Here is a 24,224-nt window from a genome sequence, read left to right as displayed (position 1 = left end):
CGGATCAAACCGGCCCCCATCTGGAAGCCATAACTGACTTTTCACTCATTTAAACACTCTTAAAACACACTGAACAGACATGGAGCTCCCGTCTCTGCTCACCACTCACCACCACTCATATCAGCACCCTGTTGCCTCTCCATCTGTGTGTGTGTGTGTGTGTGTGTGTGTGTGTGTGTGTGTGTGTGTGTGTGTGTGTGTGTGTGTGTGTGTGTGTGTGTGTGTGTGTATATATATATATATATATATATATATATATATATTATCTTGCTACCATAATATCGTCCGTATTTTCACATATAATGGTAAACCCATATGTTTCACATGTGTGGATTAAGCTGCTAATTTTTGATGATTCATGTTTTCAGTCACACTTTTTCCCTCATTTCTGTAGAATTTAGAGGAAATAACATCCTCTGGGCGCCACTGATACTGCTTTGGCAGTCACAGTGCTATCTGTGCACGGCCTAATGCACAGACAGATATTTTTAACGCAACATAAACATCTGCGGAACCATGAAATCAAAGATAATATTATTCTCTCTGGAATAAAGGATAAAAACTGCCATCAAGCATGCGTGCCTGATTTCCCACTGTAGCTTCGAGTCACAGATGAGTATCTTGTGTGTGCGATAATGACACTGTGCATTCTGAGACAATGATGCAGAGTGCGCCCCTGTTTGCTCACACCGTGTTGACTGGACTGCTGGACATATATTATCTTTCCAAACACAAGTCGGACACGGCTCTAAGTGTATTTTAATTGGCTTCGAGTTGCCTTCCTAAAGCAAACAGCTGGCGGTGTAGCTGGTGGTGCGGTGCGCCTGGTGACTGACGGGTGGCCCGCGGTACGAGTGGGGTGGAACCCCATTGCTTGTCTGTCCACTCCACCGACAATCAGTCCAACACAGGACTCCATTGTGTTTGTGTATGTGCGTGTACGGGTGTTTGTTTAATCTAACTACACGTCCGCGTACACGCTCACACTTCACCGTCTGTCAGGGTGAGGCTAACAGTGTGTGTGTGTGTGTGTGTGTGTGTGTGTGTGTGTGTGTGTGTGTGTGTGTGTGTGTGTGTGTGTGTGTGTGTGTGTGTGTGTGTGTGTGTGTGTGTGTGTGTGTGTGTGTGTGTGTGTGTCACTCGTGGGTGTTTCTCATTTAAAGCAGCGCACACTCGCTACTGTAAAAGATCTTAACGCCTGGCAGATAGCATCTTGAGTTAAAGTGCAAGTGATTTAATACTAACAATTAAAGTAGACGTGTCAGCAAGCAGCTCAGACCCCTGCTGCGGCCGGACAGGGAGTGGGCCCTCTCGCCTATCTCCACCAGACAGGGAGACGGAGGGCCTCTGGCTCCACAAACCGCTGATGCTGCTAACGTACACTACTTTTCATTCCTGCACTTTCAGAGAAACTGTCTTCTCTTCTTTCTTTTTCTGCTTTGTATAAATACTTTTTTTTTTCCATGGATCATAAACATCGGCTCTCGCTGACAACACATGCAATATTTATTTTTCCCTTTAAACATACATTTCATTTGCTGCCATTAACAGTTGTGTCTGCTGTTGATTTTGGGTACAGAGTCAAAAACAAGACCTCTGTTGGATTCCTGAACGCAGGGAGAGCTGAAAATGGAGCCGAGTGGTTTGGGAAAAGGAAAGAGGGATGGCAAGCTGAAGAAAAAGTTTGCGCCTGAGCTCAGCATATGGAGAAAAGCCCTAAAAACGATTCATTTTACAAGAACCAAGGATCTCACTCCTAACATGGCCAACTCCACTCTCATAAAATCTATAGACATCCATTATAAAACACCCAGGCCCTTATGAATTGCTTTGCCCGAACCCAGCAATGGGGCCTTCTGCCTCCAGATCCCCTCTGGAAGTGTTTGAAAAACAAAGCGAGGCTTCACTTCAACCTCATTAACTAGTTATAATAAACACAACAATGTGTTTTTAATGGATGGCGAGTCTCGTCTCCCCCCCGTCCCTTCCTAGCTCTGGTCCAGAGCGACTGGCCAGTAGTGGGTTTCCCATGACTGCAGCTCGTGGTGTCACGATGATGGATGGGCAAGGTTGGCGGGGGCTGCCTCTTGCCCTTCTCCTTTGGGATGTCCCACAGACTGACAGGCACATTGTGGCGCTCGAACCATGCTGACGCACCGCTGCGCCCGCTGGCACGGCCGCAGAGAGCACCAGAGAATACCCGCTCTTCCACTTTCGTATGCGGCATGTTCACCTCGCGCAGATAAGAAATGGAGCGAAGCAGGCGGAAGAATGTGAAAGCGTGCACACAAGCAGACACTCGTGCACGACTTCAGTGTAACGTTACGTATAAGTGTGCACGTCAACCGTCAAAATACGCACCCACGCAACGCTGTCCTACTACTGTGAGGTGATTACGCAAAAAGATTATTCTGTAATGACCGAGAATTTGTCAAATTTTCAAAGATAAAGTCAACTACTTAGCAGGGCAGACGTCATTGGTGTAGCTTCGGGTTAGCGTGCGGACCAACCACCTGAATCTGAGGACCCCTGCTGGACCACAGCGGGGGAGGCATTAACCTTCTGATGAATAAACACCAACAGAAGCTCCGCAGCCACAACACGCACTCCTAATGTCGTTACACAAGATCGGGAGTGCCGCACACACACGCGCACGCACGCACGCACGCACACACACACACACACACACACACGCACGCACGCACGCACGCACACACACACACACACACACACACACACACGCCTCTCTCTTTCTCTCTCTGTCTGCCTGACTCAGTCAAACACACTCCACACCACACAGAGCGCCTCTGGAATAAAATTCTCCCAGCTAGTGTAAAACAATCCAATAACAGCCAGCACCTCTCAAAATAAAACAATAGCTCAGCTCATGCTGGTGTTGTAAAACAGCTCAGCCTATTACATGCATGTACGTGTAACTGTATTGTAAATTTGCCCTTCGGGTAATAGCACATTTTTCCTTCATTTGGTGATTTTGGGGATTATATTAATAGTGGTGTGTGTGTGTGTGTGTGTGTGTATTGGGTTTGTTCAGGTGTACGTGCAAGTGTTTTTCACACTCCTTCTTACGTGGTGTTATATGAACGCTTTTAGTCGTTGCAGCAGTCATCCTTTTTCAGTCTTATAGCTACAGCCTTTTTCAGGGTTCTTTTTTTTTTTTTTTTCCCCAAGAGCAGCTACATTGAATGCCTCATCAGGGCAAAGGTCATTTTAATAGAGGGATAAGATATAAGACTCCGACAGACCAAGTGTGAGGGTGTGAGTGACCATGACCCCTGGTGACCACTGGTTAACGTGTTTGTAAACAGGATGTCATTAACACTGGGAACCGGCCAGGCTCACAATGACTTTTGTCTTCTCTGGTGTGTGTTTGCCTTGAGGGAGAGCAGGGTGGGGGTGGGGGTGGGGGCGAGAGAGAGCGAGAGAGGGAGAGAGAGAGAGAGAGAGAGAGAGAGAGAGAGAGAGAGAGAGAGAGAGAGAGAGAGAGAGAGAAGAGAGAGAGAACATTGGAGGTGAGGTTGATAAAAGTTGATACAATAAAACACTTCGCATATTTCCACTGATGAATCAACACCCCCGAAACTGCCCTTGTACGTTTCTGTCTCAACAACATCCAGGTTGACTTTGTCACATCAGATAAGCGCCGGCTAATGTGATGAAATTTATGGTTTGGCGTGGCTGCTGTACTAATACAGCAGCGGATTGTGTTAAAGCGGTACTAAGTGCACTCAACTGTCAGCTCTTATTGTGGTGTCAGTCCTTCCTTCTAATTAGTGTCCTCAGCGGGCAGGAAGTGGGCCTGGGCTGGACTAATCTGTCAGTGAGGCCAGACCATCCTCGCCCCAGCGACTGTTTCCTCAGATAAACCCAGAGCCCTTTATCTAAAAGTTGCGACACTCAGGGGGTCTGGGAAGCCCCTAGTGATTCTCTTATTACTTCTTATATCTACAATTCAAAACGGTGTGGAATTTAATGTAAAGAAGATTTCAGTTTTTATCTGAGAAGACGTGAGGAAGCCGGCACACGTCGTTAGACGTGCCTCCTCAGGCAGTGCGTTCACATCACCGTACTGATCACCAACGTGTCAGGTGTTGATTGAGCATGAGAAAGAGGAAGCGCAGAGAAGGACGCTTCCTGGCAGACAGTTTTATCGGCGAGGGAGCGAAGGGGTCAGGGAAAGGGTGGATGAGGTTATCGCACTCATGTAGTCATGTACTATATGCGACTGGTGCACCGAGAGCCTCTGGAGGCCTGGCAGCGGCCCAGATTTTGCTGACCAAAGCAACTGTCTCTTTCATATAAACACTGTATGAGTTATAGCCACATGTTGGGACTATCAAGTTGTTTTTTTGTTTCTCGGTTTATAGTGTGCTGCTTTGGTTCAACAGGTCACGAAATAGGTGGAAGGGCTGCCCAAAGGACCTGAGGTTGTTTGTGTATTGTCTAAGGGCGCTGACACATCCTGCAGAGATAGCTCATGCTTGTACAGATTGCCAGGCTGTCTTTCAGTGACTAATGTGTGAAGCAAACGGACGATTTGAAAAGCAAGACGTGTAGTTTAAAGACTTTTTTTTTTTTGCCTCGTTGTCACACTACTCTCAAAACAAAGTCAAGTAACAGGCTGAAGCAGGAAAAGAGAAAGTGGGAGAAGTGGAAAGGGAGAGTGATGGGGGTGCTTTTTCTTCCCCGCTACCTCCTTTGCTCCCTCCCTCCCTCCATCCATCCTTCTCTCCCTTTTTTCCTCCCTTCCTTCTTTCACCACCAGCGGGGTCCAATTCCTCCACTTGAGCGCTCAGGGCCAGCAGCGGGCTGATTAGACACACACCCCCAGCCGCGCTTCTCTGAGGACTCTGCAGCGGGACGACTTCAAATGCACCTCGCTCCTGCCACCCCAAATAAAACCTGACTGGTCCTAATGGACATGTTTTAATCTCCCTGGGTTATTTGAAGATTTCTCCAGCCCGCTGCTGGCCACAGCAGAAACAAATTCCTCTCGCTTTGTTGATTAAACCGCCGCCTCTCCACCGTTGCTTATCGTCCAGCAACGAGCCGCTCTTTTTAATTAAAAGTGAGACACCACAAGTGTGCAATTAACAGCTGGTAATTATAGAGCTCTTCAGAAGTGCAACACTCCACCTTCATTTCAATTATATAATGGACAAGTGGCTTTTTGATCTCCAAATTAGTGAACTCTTGTAATATTTGTTTTGTAGCAGATTTGGAGGGTTAATAGTGGCCTATGGTGGCCTGCCTCTTCCATGATTGATGCAAGAGCAGAAAGAGGGATATTAAAAACTGGAACAGTCCATCAGGAAATGCAAATCACACCTTCATGTTAATGAGCAAGCAATGGACCGAGCTGGCCAGCCAAGGCGTTTCATGTGGGACAAGCAGGCACCCGCTCTGCCGCAAACTGATTAGTACATTTGAATTTGAAAGTTTAATTAAGTGCTTCTAATACAGATCGTTTTGCAGAGTGACACATAACATTAAATTGTTTGATACTTAATTTGGCTGCTGTTTGATTGCAAAGCGAGCACGGCAAAATTTTCTATGCAAGTGAGTGCTATCCCAAAGGAGGCAGAAGTTGTGGGCTTCATTTAAAACCTTTAACTGATAACTGATGAAAATGTATTTAATGACCAATGCACTCTTTGAGGGTATAAAGCGGAACACTTGTTCAGTTTTAATTACAATTGATTTCCATCTATGTACATGGTTGTGGCATTGTTAGTTTAGAGTTAGCATTCTTTCACTCAGTGCATCAGTATGAAAAAAAAAGTAGACCGTGATTGATTTTCGGTTGCATGAGTGCACGTGGAAGGTTAAAATGAGGTGATTATTAATTGGTGGCAACACTTTAATGTCTTTGGGGGATGCTCTCCATTCTGGTCCTTTTTACCGGATTGTCGATGTATCAAGTAGTTTGAAAGAATTTTAATCTTTGCACTGTTGTGATTTATAATTGCTTTATTTCCCAAGTCAATACAGTTCTTACAAAAATGTTTCTGTTTTTACTGTGGAGGTACACAGTCCAAGCACGGCGCCTGCATTGCACTGTCTTCATTTTCATACATACTGACCTTGATATTTGTGTTTCTTTGCACAAATCTATTAAGATGTTCAAGATAATTAATTAGCCACTTTAAAAAGATAACGGGCTTTGATTAATTACATTTGTTCAGTCGGTAGACCTGTCAAATGTAAAAAAAAAAAATTAAAAAAATGCAGTCTGAGGAATATAAAGCCATATTCTGGTGAAATTTAAGTAAAATATTCCAAGGATTTAAACCCACTAATAGGGATAATGCCGCGCCAAATGCATTAGTGTAACAGATCTCTGATTTACTTTTTGCTTAACATGTCCATGTTCTGACAATCTGTCATTAATTCTGCAGTCATTTAACTCCAAATACAAAACAGGAAAACCAAAGAGAGAAGAAAAATGCATGAAATCAACAGTCTCAAGTCACTCAAGCACTTTGGAATTTTGCATTGGTGAATATTGGCAGCTCATTGCGAAATAAACACCAAGTATTTAAATTCAAACCAGGTCATTACGAATGGTTCTTAAACAACATGTCAGTCATTAAGGAAGGCCATGTGGTTCTGCTTAGAGTCTCTGTTTGTTTGAATTAGGAAGAAGAAACAGGAGATTTCTGTGATCCTTCTCATCTGTCCGAGTGACACACTGAACGATCGTTACATGCCCGCATTTCCCATCTAACCCCTCTGAGCGCGGAGATGGATTGTCGGTGATGTGCTTTGGATCGTGTGTGCGTGTGTGCGCGTGTGTGTGTGTGTGTACTTGTGTGTGTGTCTCTGTCTAATCTGAGTTGCTGTTACTGTCATGTTTCTCTCCTTCCCTCGTTGTCCTTCTGCATTCCCACCTTAATCTCACTGTCATTTGGCAGCTGTCACTCTACATTTGTGTCCACCTCCTGCTCTCCTCCACCACACACATGCACAAATGAACACACACACACACACACACACACACACACACACACACACACACACACACACACACACACACACACACACACACACACACACACACACACACACACACACACACACACACTCCCCATTCACCTCTGACCATAAAAATACTTTCAATTGTGTCAAATTGTAAATATGAGTGTGATCAAGGAAAATTATAAGAATTTATAGAAGGAATTTTTAGCTCTCTTATTAAGGCACATTTCATCTAAGCAGGTTAGCATCACACAAATCGCAATAAAAGTACACAAAAACATGAATTACGACAAACTCAAAAAGGAAAAAAAGTGACTTTGAAGCAGCAGTTTTAAACAGTCGAGTTCTAAAAAGCATGTTTGTGGCAGGTTTTCCTGCTATCTGACTGCTCAGTCTTCACAATGACCCATGCTGTTTATGTCCACACTCCCATGCAGAGCTGTGTAGTGTTACACAGGAAGAAAACAATCCCCATACAAGACCACAATCCTACTGTATTGTCCAGTTAAATCACCTCCTAAATAGAGGGAAATTGACATCCATAACAAATAACATAAACAGCTTCAGCGCTCCGAGGGGGGATTTTTGCTGCTCGGGGCACAGGGCTGAATGTTAGCCTTCCAACAATCATTAAACAAACATCCTCTGCAGGACCTTTCCATGCCTGGGTCTATTCCACATGTCGCGCTGTGGTTTGGAAAGTCTCTAGCCGCGGACATTATTGTATGTAACAAGTTCTATAACAAAGTTAAGGTGGAATTGGCCTGCTGCTGCGGCAGTGCTCAAGGCAAGCAGACCCTGAGAGTAGAAAAAGCAACTCTCAGACAAAATCTATTCATATCCAAAAATGTTAAATGGAGGATGTCAGGTTGGTAGTAGGTGGTCAGCTTGTCGCATTAAAAATACTCCCTGTTTCAAATAGGTTTTTTTTCTTTCTTTACCAAACGCAGACCTCGTCCTGATTGAATTCAGCTTTTTAAATGAGCGTCAGGCCCGTTGTGTTCAATCTGTATCAGACGTTTTTTTTAAATATTCTGAGTCAGTGTACTTTCATACTTCCGAATACTTCTAGAGGGGGTTTTCTGAATTCGTGTGGCCCATTGTGCATGTTAAACAATGCCCGTATTGATAACCCATGAACTGTTAGTGCAGTGCCACAACAGCAGAAATTAAGGTCTCTTTGTTGAACAGTTTCAAGAGGTGAGAGAAAAGATTCTTTAAAAGAAGCTGAGCAAAGAAATGGGAGCTGCGACTTTCTGATGGTCTTGAGGTTCCTCCACAAAAAAGAAAGCCAATAAAAGAGATGGAAGAGCAAAGCAGGTTTACAGACTGCAGATATTTGAATCGTCACATCCAGAGTTCACGTTCCTCTGTTTCTTTTCCGGGGTATTTGTGTGTTTGTGTTGTGCCTGTGTGTGTTGTTCCTGTGTGGGGGTATCCAAGTGATGAGTATGTGTTTGTCAGATGCCACAGCCCCGAGTTGAGGGCCATTTATCATTGGTGGGATTCATTATATGTGTCCCTAACCCCCCTCCCCAGCTGGGCATCGTGATCACCACTGACCCCCTTGTGACAAGCACAGCACCTTCATTATGTCACCACGGCCGCCCTGTCACTACAGCAACTCTCTAACTGTCTGGGTGACACCCCTGGGTGGGACTCCAATCTCTCATCTGGAGGCCTGCCTGTCTCTGAGCTTGTCAGTGTGTGTGTGTGTGTGTGTGTGTGTGTGTGTGTGTGTGTGTGTGTGTGTGTGTGTGTGTGTGTGTGTGTGTGTGTGTGTGTGTGTGTGTGTGTGTGTGTGTGTGTGTGTGTGTGTGTGTGTGTGTGTGTGTGTGTGTGTGTGTGTGAGTGTGTGCATGTGTCTGTTGCCTTTGTTCATACATTGCCCTTTTTGTGCCTTCTATTTTATTGTTTTTTAATCAACCCAGTATCATGTCAAAGTGTGTAATACACCCATGAATCCACTAGAGGATACCGTGTCAGTGTTACTCACTTCTAGATGTGAAAATTAAAGTGGCCAATTGAAAGGCACCCAAAACTACTCGGTAAAGTTTAAAATCACTCTTTGGGTTAAAATAAGTAATTGTACATAAGTAATGTAATGCACAACATGTTAGTTCCTTAAGATGTGATACGCAAGTTAAATACGTAACTTACTTGCGTTACTTAACCCTTGTGTTGTCCTTGGGTCAAAATGACCGGCAGCTGTGTTCAACCAATTTCTATTTTATTTTCATATTTTTTGGGATCATTGGTGACAAGGAGGCTGTGAGGGTTTCTTTAAAGAATGATGACCAATGATCCCCAAAAAATATAAAAATATAGAAATAAAATAGAACTTGGTTGAACACAGCTGCGGGTCATTTTGACCCAAGGACAACACGAGGGTTAAAAGAAATCTTAGTTGACTTTTGCTTTTCTCATTCTAGAACTCGTCAGGTGGTTAAAGTCCTGCGTTTGTTACACGGTATCCTCATGTGGACTGACGGGTGTATTACACACCTAGATGTAATACTGGGCTGTTTTTGTTGTTAAATCAGTGTGTAATTTCAGAAACCTTCATGGCGTTGTTGGTCAATTTCAGTTTAGCTTCCTATGACTAAGAGATTGTCTGGCTTAGACATCCTAATAAATTCACCCAGCTGGTTCCCCAAACAGGAACAAACTACACCTTTCTACTCCAGCACCTTATTATCCTTTAACAATAATTCCAGGCTCATAAACTGACCCTCAAATTAATGACATAACTTCCTAATAGAAACACTGGATATATATATATATTTTTTTGTTGTTGAACCATTCGTGAGCCTTATTATCATATTGTTCTTCCCACTGGGATCATTCCAGATCGCACACTGGACACTATTATACTATTACCTCTCCCCCTATTTTCTAATCAGCAATTATTCAATTATGTCCCATCAGTTGGAGGGTGTTGCCAATGTCACCGCCCTGGGCATTTAGCCCCTGCTCTCTGTCAGGGGGAGACCCCCAGGGCCCCGCAGAACGCCTGTGATTAGTGTTGCGTCTGCAGAGAGGTGACAGAATCCCTCTTCAAATATTTTGTCTTCATTTTACGGCTCTGAGATGCAATTATGGAGCAGCAGTTCATTACAGCAGCACGCGGCGCTTCATGTTTTATGCATGCTGCCTCATTTGGGGCCTTTATTAACGAGCCAGGTCGGACCAGGCTGCTTGAGACTATACTGCAGGCTGTGCGACGGCCACCACTGCCTGTGTTTGTGTAGGTGTGTGTGCGTGTGTGCTGGCAGTATGAGTAAGCAAGAATGAGGGAGTGGGCAAAAGGAAAGAGAGCGAGCGGGAATGAAGGTTAGATGGAAAATAAAAAAGAGAGAAAAATGTGATTGAGGGGAAAAGTGAATGAAGCAGAGAATGCGTGTGGTCAGTGCAGTGGTCACTTCACCGCTGTGCCCTCTTTATCCCAGCAGCCGGCCTCATAACGTGGCTCTGTAGTGTCGAGACTGCTGCAGACTGGCTTGGCTTTAAGGCAGTAGATTGAAGGGGTGGGGGCAGCAGGGTTGACTAACTGCACCTCCCTCAGCAGAAGAAACTCCATCTGCATCCAACATTGAGACAGATGAGGCCAATTTGGCTCCTTAAATTTCTGGGCTGTGATGGATGTGGGGTGGCTGTGCACACCGAGAGGTTTGTGGAAGGGTGCGAAGGGGAATGGGGGAGAGAGAGAGGCGAGACAGGTGAGGGAAGGCAGAAAGAGGGGGACATCCAGTGCGGGAGAGAAAGAAAAAGAGAGAATGGGGAAGGAAAGAAGGGTGAAGGAGACTCACCTCTGAGCATGAGTGGTTGAATTTATTACTTGAACTGATTTATTTATCAGCATATACTTTACCCTTTAATGTACAAAGCAGATACAGAAAGTTGGGGAAGGGGGGGGGGGAGTCAAATGGTAGAAGAGTTTAGAGCTGGATCTAAAGACTGTACAATATGTTACGAGTGTGTTGGACACATGTGAGGTTTGTAGGTAATATGAGGTAGATAATGTATCCTAAGTGATCCAACCCCTGACCAGACAAATTAAGCTACAGGGCTAACAACAAACAGCGGTATGTGTCTTTGGCTGATGCCAGCGTGTGTTGACACTGGCTTCCCAGGTTTCAGCTGAAGCAGAGCTAAAGCTAATGTGCCGTATAGCCGGAAATTTGCGTGGCCAAAAAAAATTGTCTTCGACGGAACATTTTCTGTCAGTATGGCAGCCAGCGGCCTCGTGTGCTCAGTGCCCACCAGGCTCGTCTTTTCTGGAGCACGCAGTGTTTGTATAGCACACAATGCAAACACGCGGCTCTGAGCTCATTGACTATACACTGTGCCTTCATGCTTGGGTCTCAATCAGATGTGGCTGATTATTCATGTCAAACACTTGAATACACTCAGCCTTGGTTGCATGACTTGCAGTATCAGATTTTCTCTTACATTACAAATTTAAAGTCATCAGGTTGTATTTGCCTACAAACTCACCCAGCTTTAACTGACTGATGGCCTCCGTACTGCAGACCAGAGCTCCCATCTGCACTGCAGATCAGCCCCCTTTGATAAGAACTACCATCCTCGGGCCTACATAAATATTTTATCAAGTATAATGGAAATTGTCAAATCAATCTAATTGTGTAATGCATTACGAAGACATCAAACTCAAACAAAGCACATATGCTATCATTTCTTTTAACGACCGGGCCAGACTGGGCCGGGCTGAGCGGGCGGTTTGGTACCCAGGGGGGCTTTCCGCAGGGCCGGGGTGGCTGGCAGCAGCCACTCTGGATATACGTCTCTCTCTACCCAGACCTGCCTCTCTCACATTTCATCAAAGGAATCAATTTCTCAAATGTGCACAACTGTGAGCCATAATTATATTAGGGCCCAATGGCAGTTAGCCATGACATGAAAGCAAAGGAGGGGGAGAGAAAAGAGCGTGTGCTGTGACATGTATGTTACTGCTTTCAGGGTAAACGTCATTTGTTGCACTTTTAGATTAAGTAATAAATGTGGCTCGCCACACAGTGTCTTGTCTCCTTTCAGGGGAGTTTTTTTGTTTGTTTATTTTTTCCATAGCAGGGAACGCTGTCTGAAAAGGTGGAGGGACAGATGAAGACAGATGAAAGACAGATGAAAGCAATGGTACAGGTGACCAGAGCAAACAAATCAAAAGCTTTAGGATGTGTGACGTGTTGGGAGGTGCTGAGCCGGGATTGAATCAGAGTCCAAGACAGAGGGAGATGATGGGATTAATGACCTTTGTCAACACACTCGGTCCACATGGCACTTCGGAGGAGAAAATAGCCAAATCAAGACTTTGAAACGCGTGTGTATTTGCACAGGTTTATTTGCACTTCTACATCACAGACTCAAGCATACAAAAAGCTCTCATAAAGAAATTAAGATTAATCTGCTCAAAACACAGAGTTACTTGCGGAACAGGGAGCGGCACAAACATGCAAACTCGAGAGCTGTTGTTGCTGTTTAAACTTTAATAGTGATCAAAATGAAATACCACTGCATAGTTTCTTATGCCACTATAATATCCTCCATCACCTACATTTCATATACCAGCAGTACTTCTCATCTTTCCCCTCTAAATCCCCCTCGTCTTTCCTCTTCTACCACCCCCCCCCTTTCCATTTTCTCCTACTCTTTTCTTCTCATCTTCTCCGTCCCGGGGTCGCTGTGTGATCCGGAGGGTCCTCCCCTCCACACCCCGGCTGATGTATGGCTTGTGGAAACAATGTGAGCGCCGGGTTGTTATTCTGTTTGCTTTACATTTTGACAGGCCTGAGTTAGCGTCCGACTGGGATCCTATCTCATTAGGCCAAATGCGGGGCTAAAACAATCATAAAAATCATTTGGCAACTGGCATCCCACTTAGGAACACCTGTCAACGTACGGGCGGAAGATAAACTCCGCAAATTAGAGTCAGACCCGAGATTGAATCAGGGAGAGGGGTGGAGGTGGAGGGGGGCGCGAGCGAGAGAGAGAGAGAGAGAGAGAGATGCCCATATGCTCCATGTTGTTGGAGACTTAATGGTATGAAGTGGTCAGAATGATGTGGAGACTTCCTTGTTGATGATATTGATTGTGGTTTTAGGGCATAAACTGTGTGTGTGAGTGTGTGTGTGCGGTGTGTTGTGTGTTTTGCACATCCATCTCACTGTTCATCAGGACTTCATTCATTAGCATTTCATTAAAAATAAGTGTGGTTTGTTAATCCTCTATATTGATTGTCCCACAGCACAGTGATTTGTCTTTTGATACAAATGAAAGAAGGATTTTGTGGAACTTTCTCAGTTGAGTGCTCGTGTGTGTGTGTGTGTGTGTGTGTGTGTGTGTGTGTGTGTGTGTGTGTGTGTGTGTGTGTGTGTGTGTGTGTGTGTGTGTGTGTGTGTGTGTGTGTGTGTGTGTGTGTGCGCGCGCACGCATCACTCAGTAGCCTAACGGTACAATCCTTCCTTCTCTCTTACATACTTTATTTTTCTTCTTTTATGCAAACACACCACCTCTCTCCCTCTCTCTCTATTACTCGCCCAGACCGCTCTCTTTTCCTCCGCTGTTTCGTCCCCTCCTCACGCTGTCTAAACATACATCTTTATCAAGCTGTTGTTGTCAGACAACATTAGATAATTAATAGGCCATTTGTCAGGCCTGTGAGAAACATGTTAAAATCCCCGAGCAGCTCCCCAGATAAATCCTGCCGCGTACACAGACTCCTTTGTTGTGTCAGCCTGCCATCGGAGCTGCAGATTTACCATTAAAGGACGCTCATTATTAATCACAACTAATGCTAATTAATTAGGTGTCTTTGTGTGTGTGTGTGTGTGTGTGTGTGTGTGTGTGTGTGTGTGTGTGTGTGTGTGTGTGTGTGTGTGTGTGTGTGTGTGTGTGTGTGTGTGTGTGTGTGTGTGTGCGCGCGCGCAGAGGGACCAGCTCGAAGTTTCAGTTTGTGGCGCGATGTTAATTGGTAACTCTGCCCAGGGCCCTTAATGGGGTGTTTTCCATTTGGAATGAGGAGCAGTTAACTAACACAAGGGTGAAAAAAACACAGACAATGCTCTCATTAATTATGACTGTGTTAAGAGCTCTGCTCTTCTGCTGCGGTGAGTAAGTGTGTGTCTGCGAGTGTGCTTAAACATTTGGTCAATAAGGATGCCAGTTTGTGGGAAACAGCATGTGACAGTATGTGAATACAACTGAATGTTTAGTTGGACATTCATCGCCTGCAGCATGATTTGGTTTTATCCTGAATTCTTTGCTCTATAAAATTACATTAACTGCGATTTTCCAGGCTTCAATAAACAGGCAAATAATGAAATACAAGCCCCCTGTAACTAAATTGTGTCTGTAGACATTTATCTTTATCATTTAGATTCATTAAAATTATTTTTTTTAATTTTTTTTTAATTTTTTATTGTGCCTGCTTTAATGAATATATTACAATATATTACAAACTGACCAAAAAAAAAGACTTTTTAAAATGTTACACTTTACAATTGAATTATTCCTGGTTAAATAGACAAATATTTAGAGATAAACTGTGGACAATTGTCTTAGACTGTATGTACACATCTACCTACAGATTTGAGTGTTTGTGCTTCGTATCAGTCAGTTTCACAGTCACCCCAATGGACCCGTGGACCAAAAGACTCCCCAAAAGCGGTGTTAAGGCCTCCATTAAGCACAAAGACAGAGTTAATTAGGAAGCTTATTGCCTCTCCTGAGGCCATGTGGCTCCAAACACTCTCCTATACACCCTGCTGAGGGAATGTAGACGCACACTGATGCACTGTAATTAACAACAGTCATTTTCTGATTGGCAGTAGCTGTGAGAGCGTTAAAATTCACCAAATGAAAGAAAATTATTTTTTAATTCAGTCACAGTCTCTCAGGGTATCTTATTTTTCAGGCAAAAGACTCGGTATACAACAACAGCAGTCATGCTGTAGCCCCCTGAGCTGCCCCCACATATTTTTTAACTCTTTTCAGTGGATGTCTATTGCTTTGTTGCAGAGTCAGTGTTTCTATGTTCTCCGCGTTGAGACTGGAACAGCAGCGCTCACACATTTCCTTCATTTTTTCCTGCTATGTAGATCTGAATAGACAGCAGGGGAATGATGCAAACTGCAATTTCAAAATTTGGATGATGACTAATGGAGGGGATCATGGGTAATTATGTTTGACCCGTAGTACACAAGGGTAAGCCCCCCGTCCCATTTGTCTGTTATCACAGGCAACAAATGATGTCTGCAGATAAGCATGAGGGCCGGTCCTCATAAGGTGAGGAGTTCATTTCCATATTTCATGATCTAAGACCCCATCAGTCAACTGTTACACCTCTAGCCGGCTGAATGAAGTGATCTCTGAAATGGCTCCAGGTTAAGTAGATGAATAATGTTACAACTTACCGGGTTATAGCCTGTCCAGTATTGTGCTCTGTAAGCAGAGATGCAGCTGCAACTGAGATATAAAACTTCAGTTCAGTTTAATGAAGCCAATGAGCTTTATTTTTTTGTATTTATTTCTCTCCATAAATATAGTTGCTATAGATTCATAGTATGTTTAGACAATGAATTGTGAATATGTATACGAAGGATCATTTAAGAATCGTAATATTTTGGACCTCAGTGCCTCTTTTATGTGATATAAACATTTTAAACAGATTACCCCAACAAATCATTTATAAAAAAAACTGACTCAAGTAGCCGATTAAAACTTTAGTGATTTGGAAAAAAAAAAAAAATCCCAGGAAAAAGACATAGAAAGGTACACAGTTTTTAGAACGAAAGCAATGAACTAAGAGCAGCAAAGACAGCAGCACAGAAACAAAATGAGAGCGGAGGGGTTGACTATGTCCACAGGTAGGTTATTCTCTCTGTAAACATATGTATCCATTTGTCCCGTGGGTGCGTCCCCTTGGCGTCCCGTCAGCAGTGGCTGGGTCACACCTCCATTAGGGGCTTTGTCACAGTGATTAATAGCTCTTTCTATCATCTTTAATTCACTCCCTGATGATGGCGGCCCTGCTCGCTGCTCGGGGTAATCATGTGATGTATGAGTTCGCCCAACACCTTGTGGCAGAGGTGAAAATCATTCCACCCATGCAGATAGCAGACCTGGGAACAAATGTTTTCCCTCTCAATAAAAATTAATGAATTTGGCGTCAAGCGCAAGCATTTGAATATATGATATATACGCATGTGTCTGCATGTCTGTGTTTATGCAACGTGTCATGATGTCTTTTCCTGTGTTAATGGCTGATTTTGATGGGGAGATAATATTGTTTTCCTTACTGTTTTACACTAAATCTTTTGTGTTGTCTTTCAGATTCATCAAAGTTTGTCTGCTTGTTTTTGCGCTTGCTTTCTTGCACTATATCGTGATGTGCCATCTATGTTAATAATGCAGTTGTAGTCATCATAGTGCTTCCAGCTGGAGTTCCCCTTCTCTACCCAGAATTCTTTCAGAGCTCCTTCTTTGATGAAGGGCGTCAGCTTGCAATGATGAAGTAATGTCGATTACCGAACAAACAAACAGGACTATTTAACTTACAAAGGCAGAGACACAGAAATGCGCGCACACACACACACACACACACACACACACACACACACACACACACACACACACACACACACACACACACACACACACACACACACACACACACACACACACACACACACACACACCAATCTGCTCATCTGTGTGCAGTGTCCCTGCTGCCCACACCCACCTAAGCACAGTCACAGTCTTTGACTTATCAATCATCTGCACATGAAACCACAATTTTTTAAACTCCAAACATAGCATATTTGTTTTTGCCATACGTTTACCTTACAGAAACATATATGTTTATGAGCTGAAATGCTCTCATTGAGCCCAGTGGACCGGGAGAATTTCTGGCCTAAATCAAATATAAACTTGGAGACCAGCATGAGAGGGGAAATGTCAGAGGAGAAACAGCAATGGAGGGATACAGTTACCTTTAAAAGCTCTTGTCCCTCCACCATATGGCCAACCTCACATCCAGGCCCATAACCACGTTACACAGTCTCCGTGCTGAAAATCATTACGGTGACTCCCAGAGCCACATTGGGTTTCATGCCTGTATTGAGTCTTTAAAAGACTTTCCCCTCAAACAGGCTGGGCCCACACAGTGTGTGTGTCAAACACAATAGTCGTACAGACACTGTGATCAGGTATTGCTGCAGGGAATGACTGTGAGAAATGCTTAAGTTGTAGATATGTTTCGACAAATACACTCACACACGCATACTGCATAACACAGAAAACAGAGACGTATATCTGAAATAGACGGCTGATTCAGCACAATGTGTTCATGCATAGATTTCTTTTTCTCCATAGCAAACACACATTTTGGCAGGACTTATGATTCTTAACTGGCAGAGGAAAACAGCTCATGCATTACTTATGCAGTATTTGACAGTTTTGTGTTCCTTTTCAGCAGACATTGTGTTTTGACCTTGCAGAATAGGAAGTTGAACATATTTTAAAGATATGTAGGCATAATACACTTGGCTTATCGGATGTTTCAAGTAGTTTGGTCGACCCTGAGGTGGGAAAAGGTTCAGCGATTTTATCCAGGTCTTGAGTTAATCTTTCAGGTTAGTTCGTGACCACCTGTGGCCAATCACAATGACCCGTTCAGTCAATCAGAAGCGCGGTTAATTCATGGCCAGTGAACAAGAAGTGTGTATCTGTGTGGATCAAAGGTTCCGTGGCTGACAGCGCGGAGGTACAGTGTCACACAGGAAGCCCTTCAGGAATGTTCCTCAGCCCAGGGATGGGTTGCTGAGCCTCATTAGCAGAGCCCCTCTCCCTGTGACCTGTCAGCCTGTGTTAGCCACAGCCCACCACAGAGCGGCAGCTTCCTGTGGATCATTTCCGGCTTTTAGTGTCTATCTGTCTCACCATGTGACACCTGGCTGGCAGTCTGTGGAGCTCGCTTCGTCAGTACCTTGCTCTCTGATTGTGTTTGAAATCCTGCCTTTACATGAAAATGTACCTGATTTTCCAAAGTCTGCGCTTCTTTCTACTTATTTCAGAGACAAACTCTTGTGACTAAGGCCTTACAGCAGCGCTGCTTTGCTCCACAGCAGACCGTGTCAACACTGCGAATAATTCAATCTCTCTTCCACCATTAAGCCCCACCAGCCACGTGTGCCACTCTGAAGCAGCCCAGTGCGGGTTCAAGGGTCGTACCTCTATGTCCTGTTTCACTCTATTCACAATTAACCCAAGTCAGCTTCCCTCTGTTTTCACTGTACGGTGGAGAAAGAGTTCAGGAAAAGGAAATATAAAACAGTCAGAGCAGTACAATGCTGAGCTGACCCTGCTTGCCCACGCTGGCAGCAGCTCAACCAAACGGCAAACATGCCATGTTTTTGTTGTACGGCCCAGCAATCTGTTTTTGAGGTATCGAGTTTTTTATTTTTTTTATTTAAGATATAGTTAAGCGTGTCTTAAGTGCTTTCCAGCCCAGGAATATACCAAGTTCAAAACAAGAATCAAAACCGTGTCATTAGAAGCAAGTGGGCTCCCTTCGTGAAACCATGTTCTTTATTCTCAAGCTGCATTGTAACAGAATCAACGCTTGGACACACGACGCCCCCTCTTGCTGACTGGCTTCTGCTGTTTATTTGACCTAATCAATTTTATACATGTACTCTGTTTTACTCATTTGCTGTCCATTGTTGAAATAAAATGTGCAGAAGAAATTTACAAAAATGTAGGCAGTGTACTTGTTTGCAGCTTTTTTTTTTTTTCCTGACTGGAAAGATAGCCTGTTGCCTGCCTTCACCTGTGATGATCCAGCGATCACAAAAGACGTCACTGAGCATCGCCCTCACATAGAGTCTCTGTTTCTTTCACAGGTGACGGTGACGATGAGTTTGCTCTTTACCCGTCCGACATCTTAGACGATGTATGCGGCTCCGATGGGGATCCCACACCATCTTCAGCCCTGCCAGAGGACCCGGCGTCGCCCCCCTTCTCCGACGATGAGTCTTCGCCCCAGGACCCCTTGTTGTTCCAACACTCCAGCATCTTTTTGCCACAAGAAGATGTGGCCATTCCCCTGGACTTTGAACTGCGAGCGTCTGCAGTCGGAGGCGGAGGTCTGGGCATCTGGAGCCGCAGGAAGGTGAATGTCGGGGAGCGCTTTGGACCATATGAAGGAGAGCACAGGCCTTATCTTCAAGATTCTTCTCAAGGCTGGGAGGTAGGACCATATTTCTTTTGGCATTTTGCCTTAATTCGATAGTAATAAATAAGAAGTGTCGGGAGGGGTGAGAGGGTTGTGACAGGCAACAAAAGGTCCATCAGGCCAAGGAAGAATAGACAAGATGCATATTCTTAATGCTTTGCAGAGTCAACATCTTCATACAAAGAGATGACTGACAGAAGTTAATGTTTCCTTATGTGTGGTGCAACTGTTAAATATGTAGAATTAATGGGAAAATGGGAATTTCTGCACAATACATGATACTGTTCAATGGTTATGGGAAATATGTCATGCCCACTAGGTCAAAGGAATTTGCTGCACTTGTAACAGAGAAGCTTTAGAGTCAGCTTTAGTTCAAGTATAAACATGAAAATTGCAGTTACAAGGATTTTCTGCAACAGTAGGAGCTCGCGTTTTGACAAGGAGCGGGTTCCTAGGCCAATATACTCTGTAGCATTCACATCAGTCCTCTTTTTACTTCCTCCCATGTCGTCATGTTCACATTTAGCCCAGTGACCGCAAGGCTGTTGTTGCCGTTTGTTGCCCAGTGATGTAATGTTAGCTCGGTGCAACTGAAAGAAAGTGAGTTGAGGTTGTGCTCTCAACTCAATTAAAATGAAAAGCCATAAATCCCTCCTTCATTCCGGTTAGGGACCCAGTGCGGCCATTGGCAAATCACATATTGGTCAGCAGGCACAAAAAAAAAAAAAATCGAAGGCAGGGTCACAGGACAAGGTCAAAGGTTAGATGTGGTCAGTGTCAGGCTATTTGGGTTTTATGGAGCAGGACCAAGGGGCTGGCAGAAAATCAGCCTCATTTAGTCTCTCAGAATAGATCCTGTCTAATTTGAACGTGAGGATTTAGTCCTTCATATTCAGGGCTTTGTCCCTTTGTAGGACAGAGCCAAGCTCATTAAGAATAGCTGACCATGCAGTTCATAAAGTGAGAAGTCACACAGGTTTAAATAAAGAGACGATTCAATTTAGCATTCCTCCTCTTTGTGGAGTTCACCCATCCTGACCATAAAATCCATTTCGATGCTCCACTTTATAGCTGACTGAGAACATGTTGGTAAAGTATCAACATTCAGCTCATATAAATAGTTTTGGATTTGGACTGGGGCTCATTTGGTTTGCATCATACAACATTACTGTAGCCCATCAGTTCAGACTCAGTGGTTTTGGCTTGGAAAAAACCAAAGTAAATTTTCCTTTTTTTCCCTTTACTCTGTACTACATTTATCCAGGAAGCAACTTCCCCCTCTTTATCAACTGCAGAGTGAGATGCAATATATAAATGTCAGCTAAATAGAAGTGAGGAAAAACTCTTTATTTTAGCCCATTTTCATAACACCGAATTTTAATAAAAAGTGTCTGTCCTTCCCTAAGAGATTTACAGCTGGTTGAACAAGCTCTCTGGGTTATTCTTTTTCCCAGGGAAGGAAATAAAGGAAAAAGAGGTTTCATGAATTTTAATCTGGTGGTAATTTATGGGGAGCTTGAATAATAATATGTATTTAAAAAGCTAGGATGTGAGTGTGCGTGTGTGCGTGTGTGCGTGTGTGTGTGTGTGTGTGTGTGTGTGTGTGTGTGTGTGTGTGTGTGTGTGTGTGTGTCGGGGGGTGGGGGTGGGGGGTTGAACGGAAAGATGGGATCCTGGCGAGGCAGCACTGTATCACAATGTTTAATTACCATCCTGACAGCGAACCATAACTCTTTCCATTAAGTAAATAAGTTGTAAAGAATTTATGATGAAATGCCACATTATTCAGAATGGATATTCAGGGATGACATCCCTCTGCATTAAATATGGTAAACGCCATTAAGCCCTGCTGACCCTCCCCCCTCTTCTCCCATGCCCACCCGTTTACCATCCCTCGGCCGTTGCTCACCCCCCCTTCTCCCCTCCCCCAGTCCTGCCTGCAAATCGTCAATATGCCAATAACCCTGCGGAGGGTCTGTAAAAATAAAATTGATTTGGTAAATGTGAGTTAAGATAGATATGTTTGCTTTCATCATCAATTCCGTGCAGCGCGGCAAGGTGATGTCACCGACCGGGGAGCGATAAAGTGGCGCTCCCATCTGGAGCTTTTGATGTAGGGCCCTGAGCGGCCCAGGCCAGTGGTGACAGACTGGGGGAAGTTTGTCACCAGGGAGGCCACAGCTCCTCAGCGCCATCGCCATAAATTTGTGAGCTTTATTCATAAAGGGGAAGAGTGAGTTATGGCATCCATGATGCTTTATGAATACAGGAATGGTGACTTATGGGAAAGATAGCTTCTGTAAATAAGAGGTAGAGAGGCAGCGGTGAGAGGTCTGTCAAGCTCACCTACACTGTCGCATGCACAACTGAAGTGCTGACTCTGCCAACAGTCTTGCGCACACCGCGTGTGCGTCTGTGCACAGTGTGTGTGCATGTGTGTCTTTGTGAACTGCAACAATTATATTAGTAGGTGCTTTTAGTAAGATTCTGGTGTTTGTAAGAGTCAATTGTGTCTGAACTGAGGATTCATGAATTCAATAATTTAGTTATCTGTGCCAATATAAAGAAGTTAAGCCTTGCTTTCTCAAAAAACAAATTTTTTTCAATGAAATCAATGGAGATGGACCAAAGCCTCTTAAGTAAGAGAGGATATAGAGTGGCGTCCAACAGTCTGAGACCACTTTGAAAATCTGTTGTGTGGTCATGTGAACCTTGATATAATCACAAAGTTTGAGCATTTAGACACATTCAAAAACAAAAGAAGTTCTGACATTTAAAATTAAGATGTATTTAAGATTCTGCTCTATTTCAAATCGGCAATTCAGTTTAAGCCAATTGGTGGCACTGACCATGTTAAAAGTTTATTTGCGTTGTATCCTTCCATTGAAGCATTCAGATGACACAGGTGGATTTGTGCGTCTCATCAGAGTCAAATAAAATCCACTTGCAGCCATGGTTCACCTGTTAAAAATATAGCTGTGCTTCAAGTTTCCAGCAGAACAGATTATGGCATCAGAAGACAGATTGTAGGTTAAAGCAAAGGGGGGCTTTCGGTGTCGAAGGGGGCAGCGCATGACTCTCAAACACTTTGCAGAAACTGGATCGGCTCTATCAGTCCGAAGAAATTGACCACATCCTCAGAAGATCGATACTTGAAGCATTGTTAACTGAGAGATACAAAACTTCATCAACAGATACACAGACACGCCAATAAACTTCTTGTCAAGGTAAGGCGGTATAAAGAGGTATAAGAGGAAGAGTGGCGTCTCTAAACTGCTTCTCCAGGGGGGAACACGGCCAAACACCGGGGTCAGCTGAGACAAACCAGCATTTCACAGTGGATGACTGGGGAAAAAAAGTCTTATTTACTGATGAACCAGAATTTTGGATTTACAGCACTAACTGAAGGGTTAATATGAGAGACAGACAGGAGAGAGAAAAAAAACTTTGCAGTTTATCAAACCCACAGCAAAACACCTTCTCTGGAGTTGTACACATGCAGTAAATCAACTCAACCTTGACCAAGGAGAAGCAGCACTAGATCCGCATAGACATGCTCCACCCTCTGGTTTGCATCCTTGTGAAGAAGGATTCGTACTGCAGCAGGTTCATGAGCCCAAACACCTCAAAGCTTTGCAAGAACTACGTAAAGACCTGAGAAGACCAAGTAGTGCTGACTGTCATGGACTTTCCCCCACAGTCATCTGAACGCTGGACGCTTATGGTACCACCTGAGGAAGTCAAACATTCCTGACATCACAAGAAGCTCTGTGAATCGTTGTCAGATCACGCTGGAATAACGTGCGTTATCGGGTTTGCAACAAAACTTGTGGAGTCCACGTCAGCGCAAGTGCATCTGTCGTTAAAACAAAAGGAGGACGTACCAAATACTAGATATTCTGAAATTCACATACATGTGTAAGCGATTCAACTTTTCACTCATATTAACATGATATTACCACTTATAATGAAAATGTTTTTAAATGGAAGTGGTGTTGGACGTTTGGATTCAGAAGTAGATGTTTTTTTCATATTAGTGGCTTTAAACATCATTTCTTTAATTCAAAAATAGACTTTATTGAATAAAGGTGTACTTTCAGGTTAGGAAATTAAAATGTAGACTAAAACAGAATATATTAATAATAACGACAATATAGATACAAATACAAAATACAAAACAAGAGTTTTAAATAAATCCAAATCATTTTAAATATCTCAACTGAAAGTGAATGGTCCCTTTAACTCTGACGATGGAGGAGAATCTCATTGGTGTCCCCCAGAACAAACCCAAAAAGCCATTTTAGGATGTGGTCTTGATCTTTAAATTCATGTCACCATGCAAAGACATTTAAATAACAGAGGGTCAAGTTTTCCATATGGGATTTATTTAATAAATTCACTTGAAAATAAAAAGGAAAACTAATATGTACGGAAAAATATGTTGTCCCATCTTTCATGGGTCAGAGTAAGGATGAGGTGGCCTGCGCTTGCGCTTGCCCACAGTATTTGCATGTATTTCTCTGTGGCCTCCTTGAAAATACTCTTTAACGCCTGGATGCCCACCAGTCCATATTCTGCTGTCTCTCTCTCTGAGTCGTTAGGCACATTGAAATTCAAACTCCATTTGTGTCTGTCCTCTTCTCAGCAGCAGCAACAATGAGACAGAGAGTTAGAGTCCGGGAAAGAGTTATCCGGCACTCAATGAGCCTTTGGGCTCACCCAAACTGGCAGCCCCACGGGATTATGGGTCCTGGGCTTAGAAAGCCGGGTGCCTCCTGCTGTAGGAGCGATGGGCGGAGCAGGTTAGGGATACGAGAAGGGGTGGGATGGTGAGCGGGGTGGGACTGGGGCGCTCAGGGTCTTTGTGCACCTCTTGAGTGAGAGGCGGAGGCGGAGGCGGAGGTGGAGGTGGAGGCGATAGTGTTGACGGTAGTGGTGGTGGTGGGGAGGTGGGGAGGTGGCGAAGGAGATTAGCAGT

General features: G+C 44.0%; 1 protein-coding gene across 1 annotated transcript in view; it reads left to right on the top strand.

The window, feature by feature from the left end:
* The window catches only part of mecom (MDS1 and EVI1 complex locus), a 136,966-nt gene that overhangs the window by 25,013 nt on the left and 87,729 nt on the right, over positions 1–24,224 (top strand). Inside the window, exon 2 of the mRNA XM_069724540.1 lies at positions 18,915–19,261. Coding sequence (XP_069580641.1) covers positions 18,915–19,261 — 347 coding nt within the window. The remainder of the gene's footprint in view (positions 1–18,914; positions 19,262–24,224) is intronic.

Source organism: Brachyistius frenatus, unplaced genomic scaffold (genome assembly GCF_029030835.1).
Source record: "Brachyistius frenatus isolate BFR_SWC_R1_liver_20210118 unplaced genomic scaffold, ASM2903083v1 Contig_1, whole genome shotgun sequence".
NCBI classification, from domain to species: Eukaryota; Metazoa; Chordata; class Actinopteri; family Embiotocidae; genus Brachyistius; species Brachyistius frenatus.
Note: the sequence above shows the minus strand (reverse complement) of the source record. Positions and strands in the feature narration are given on the sequence as shown.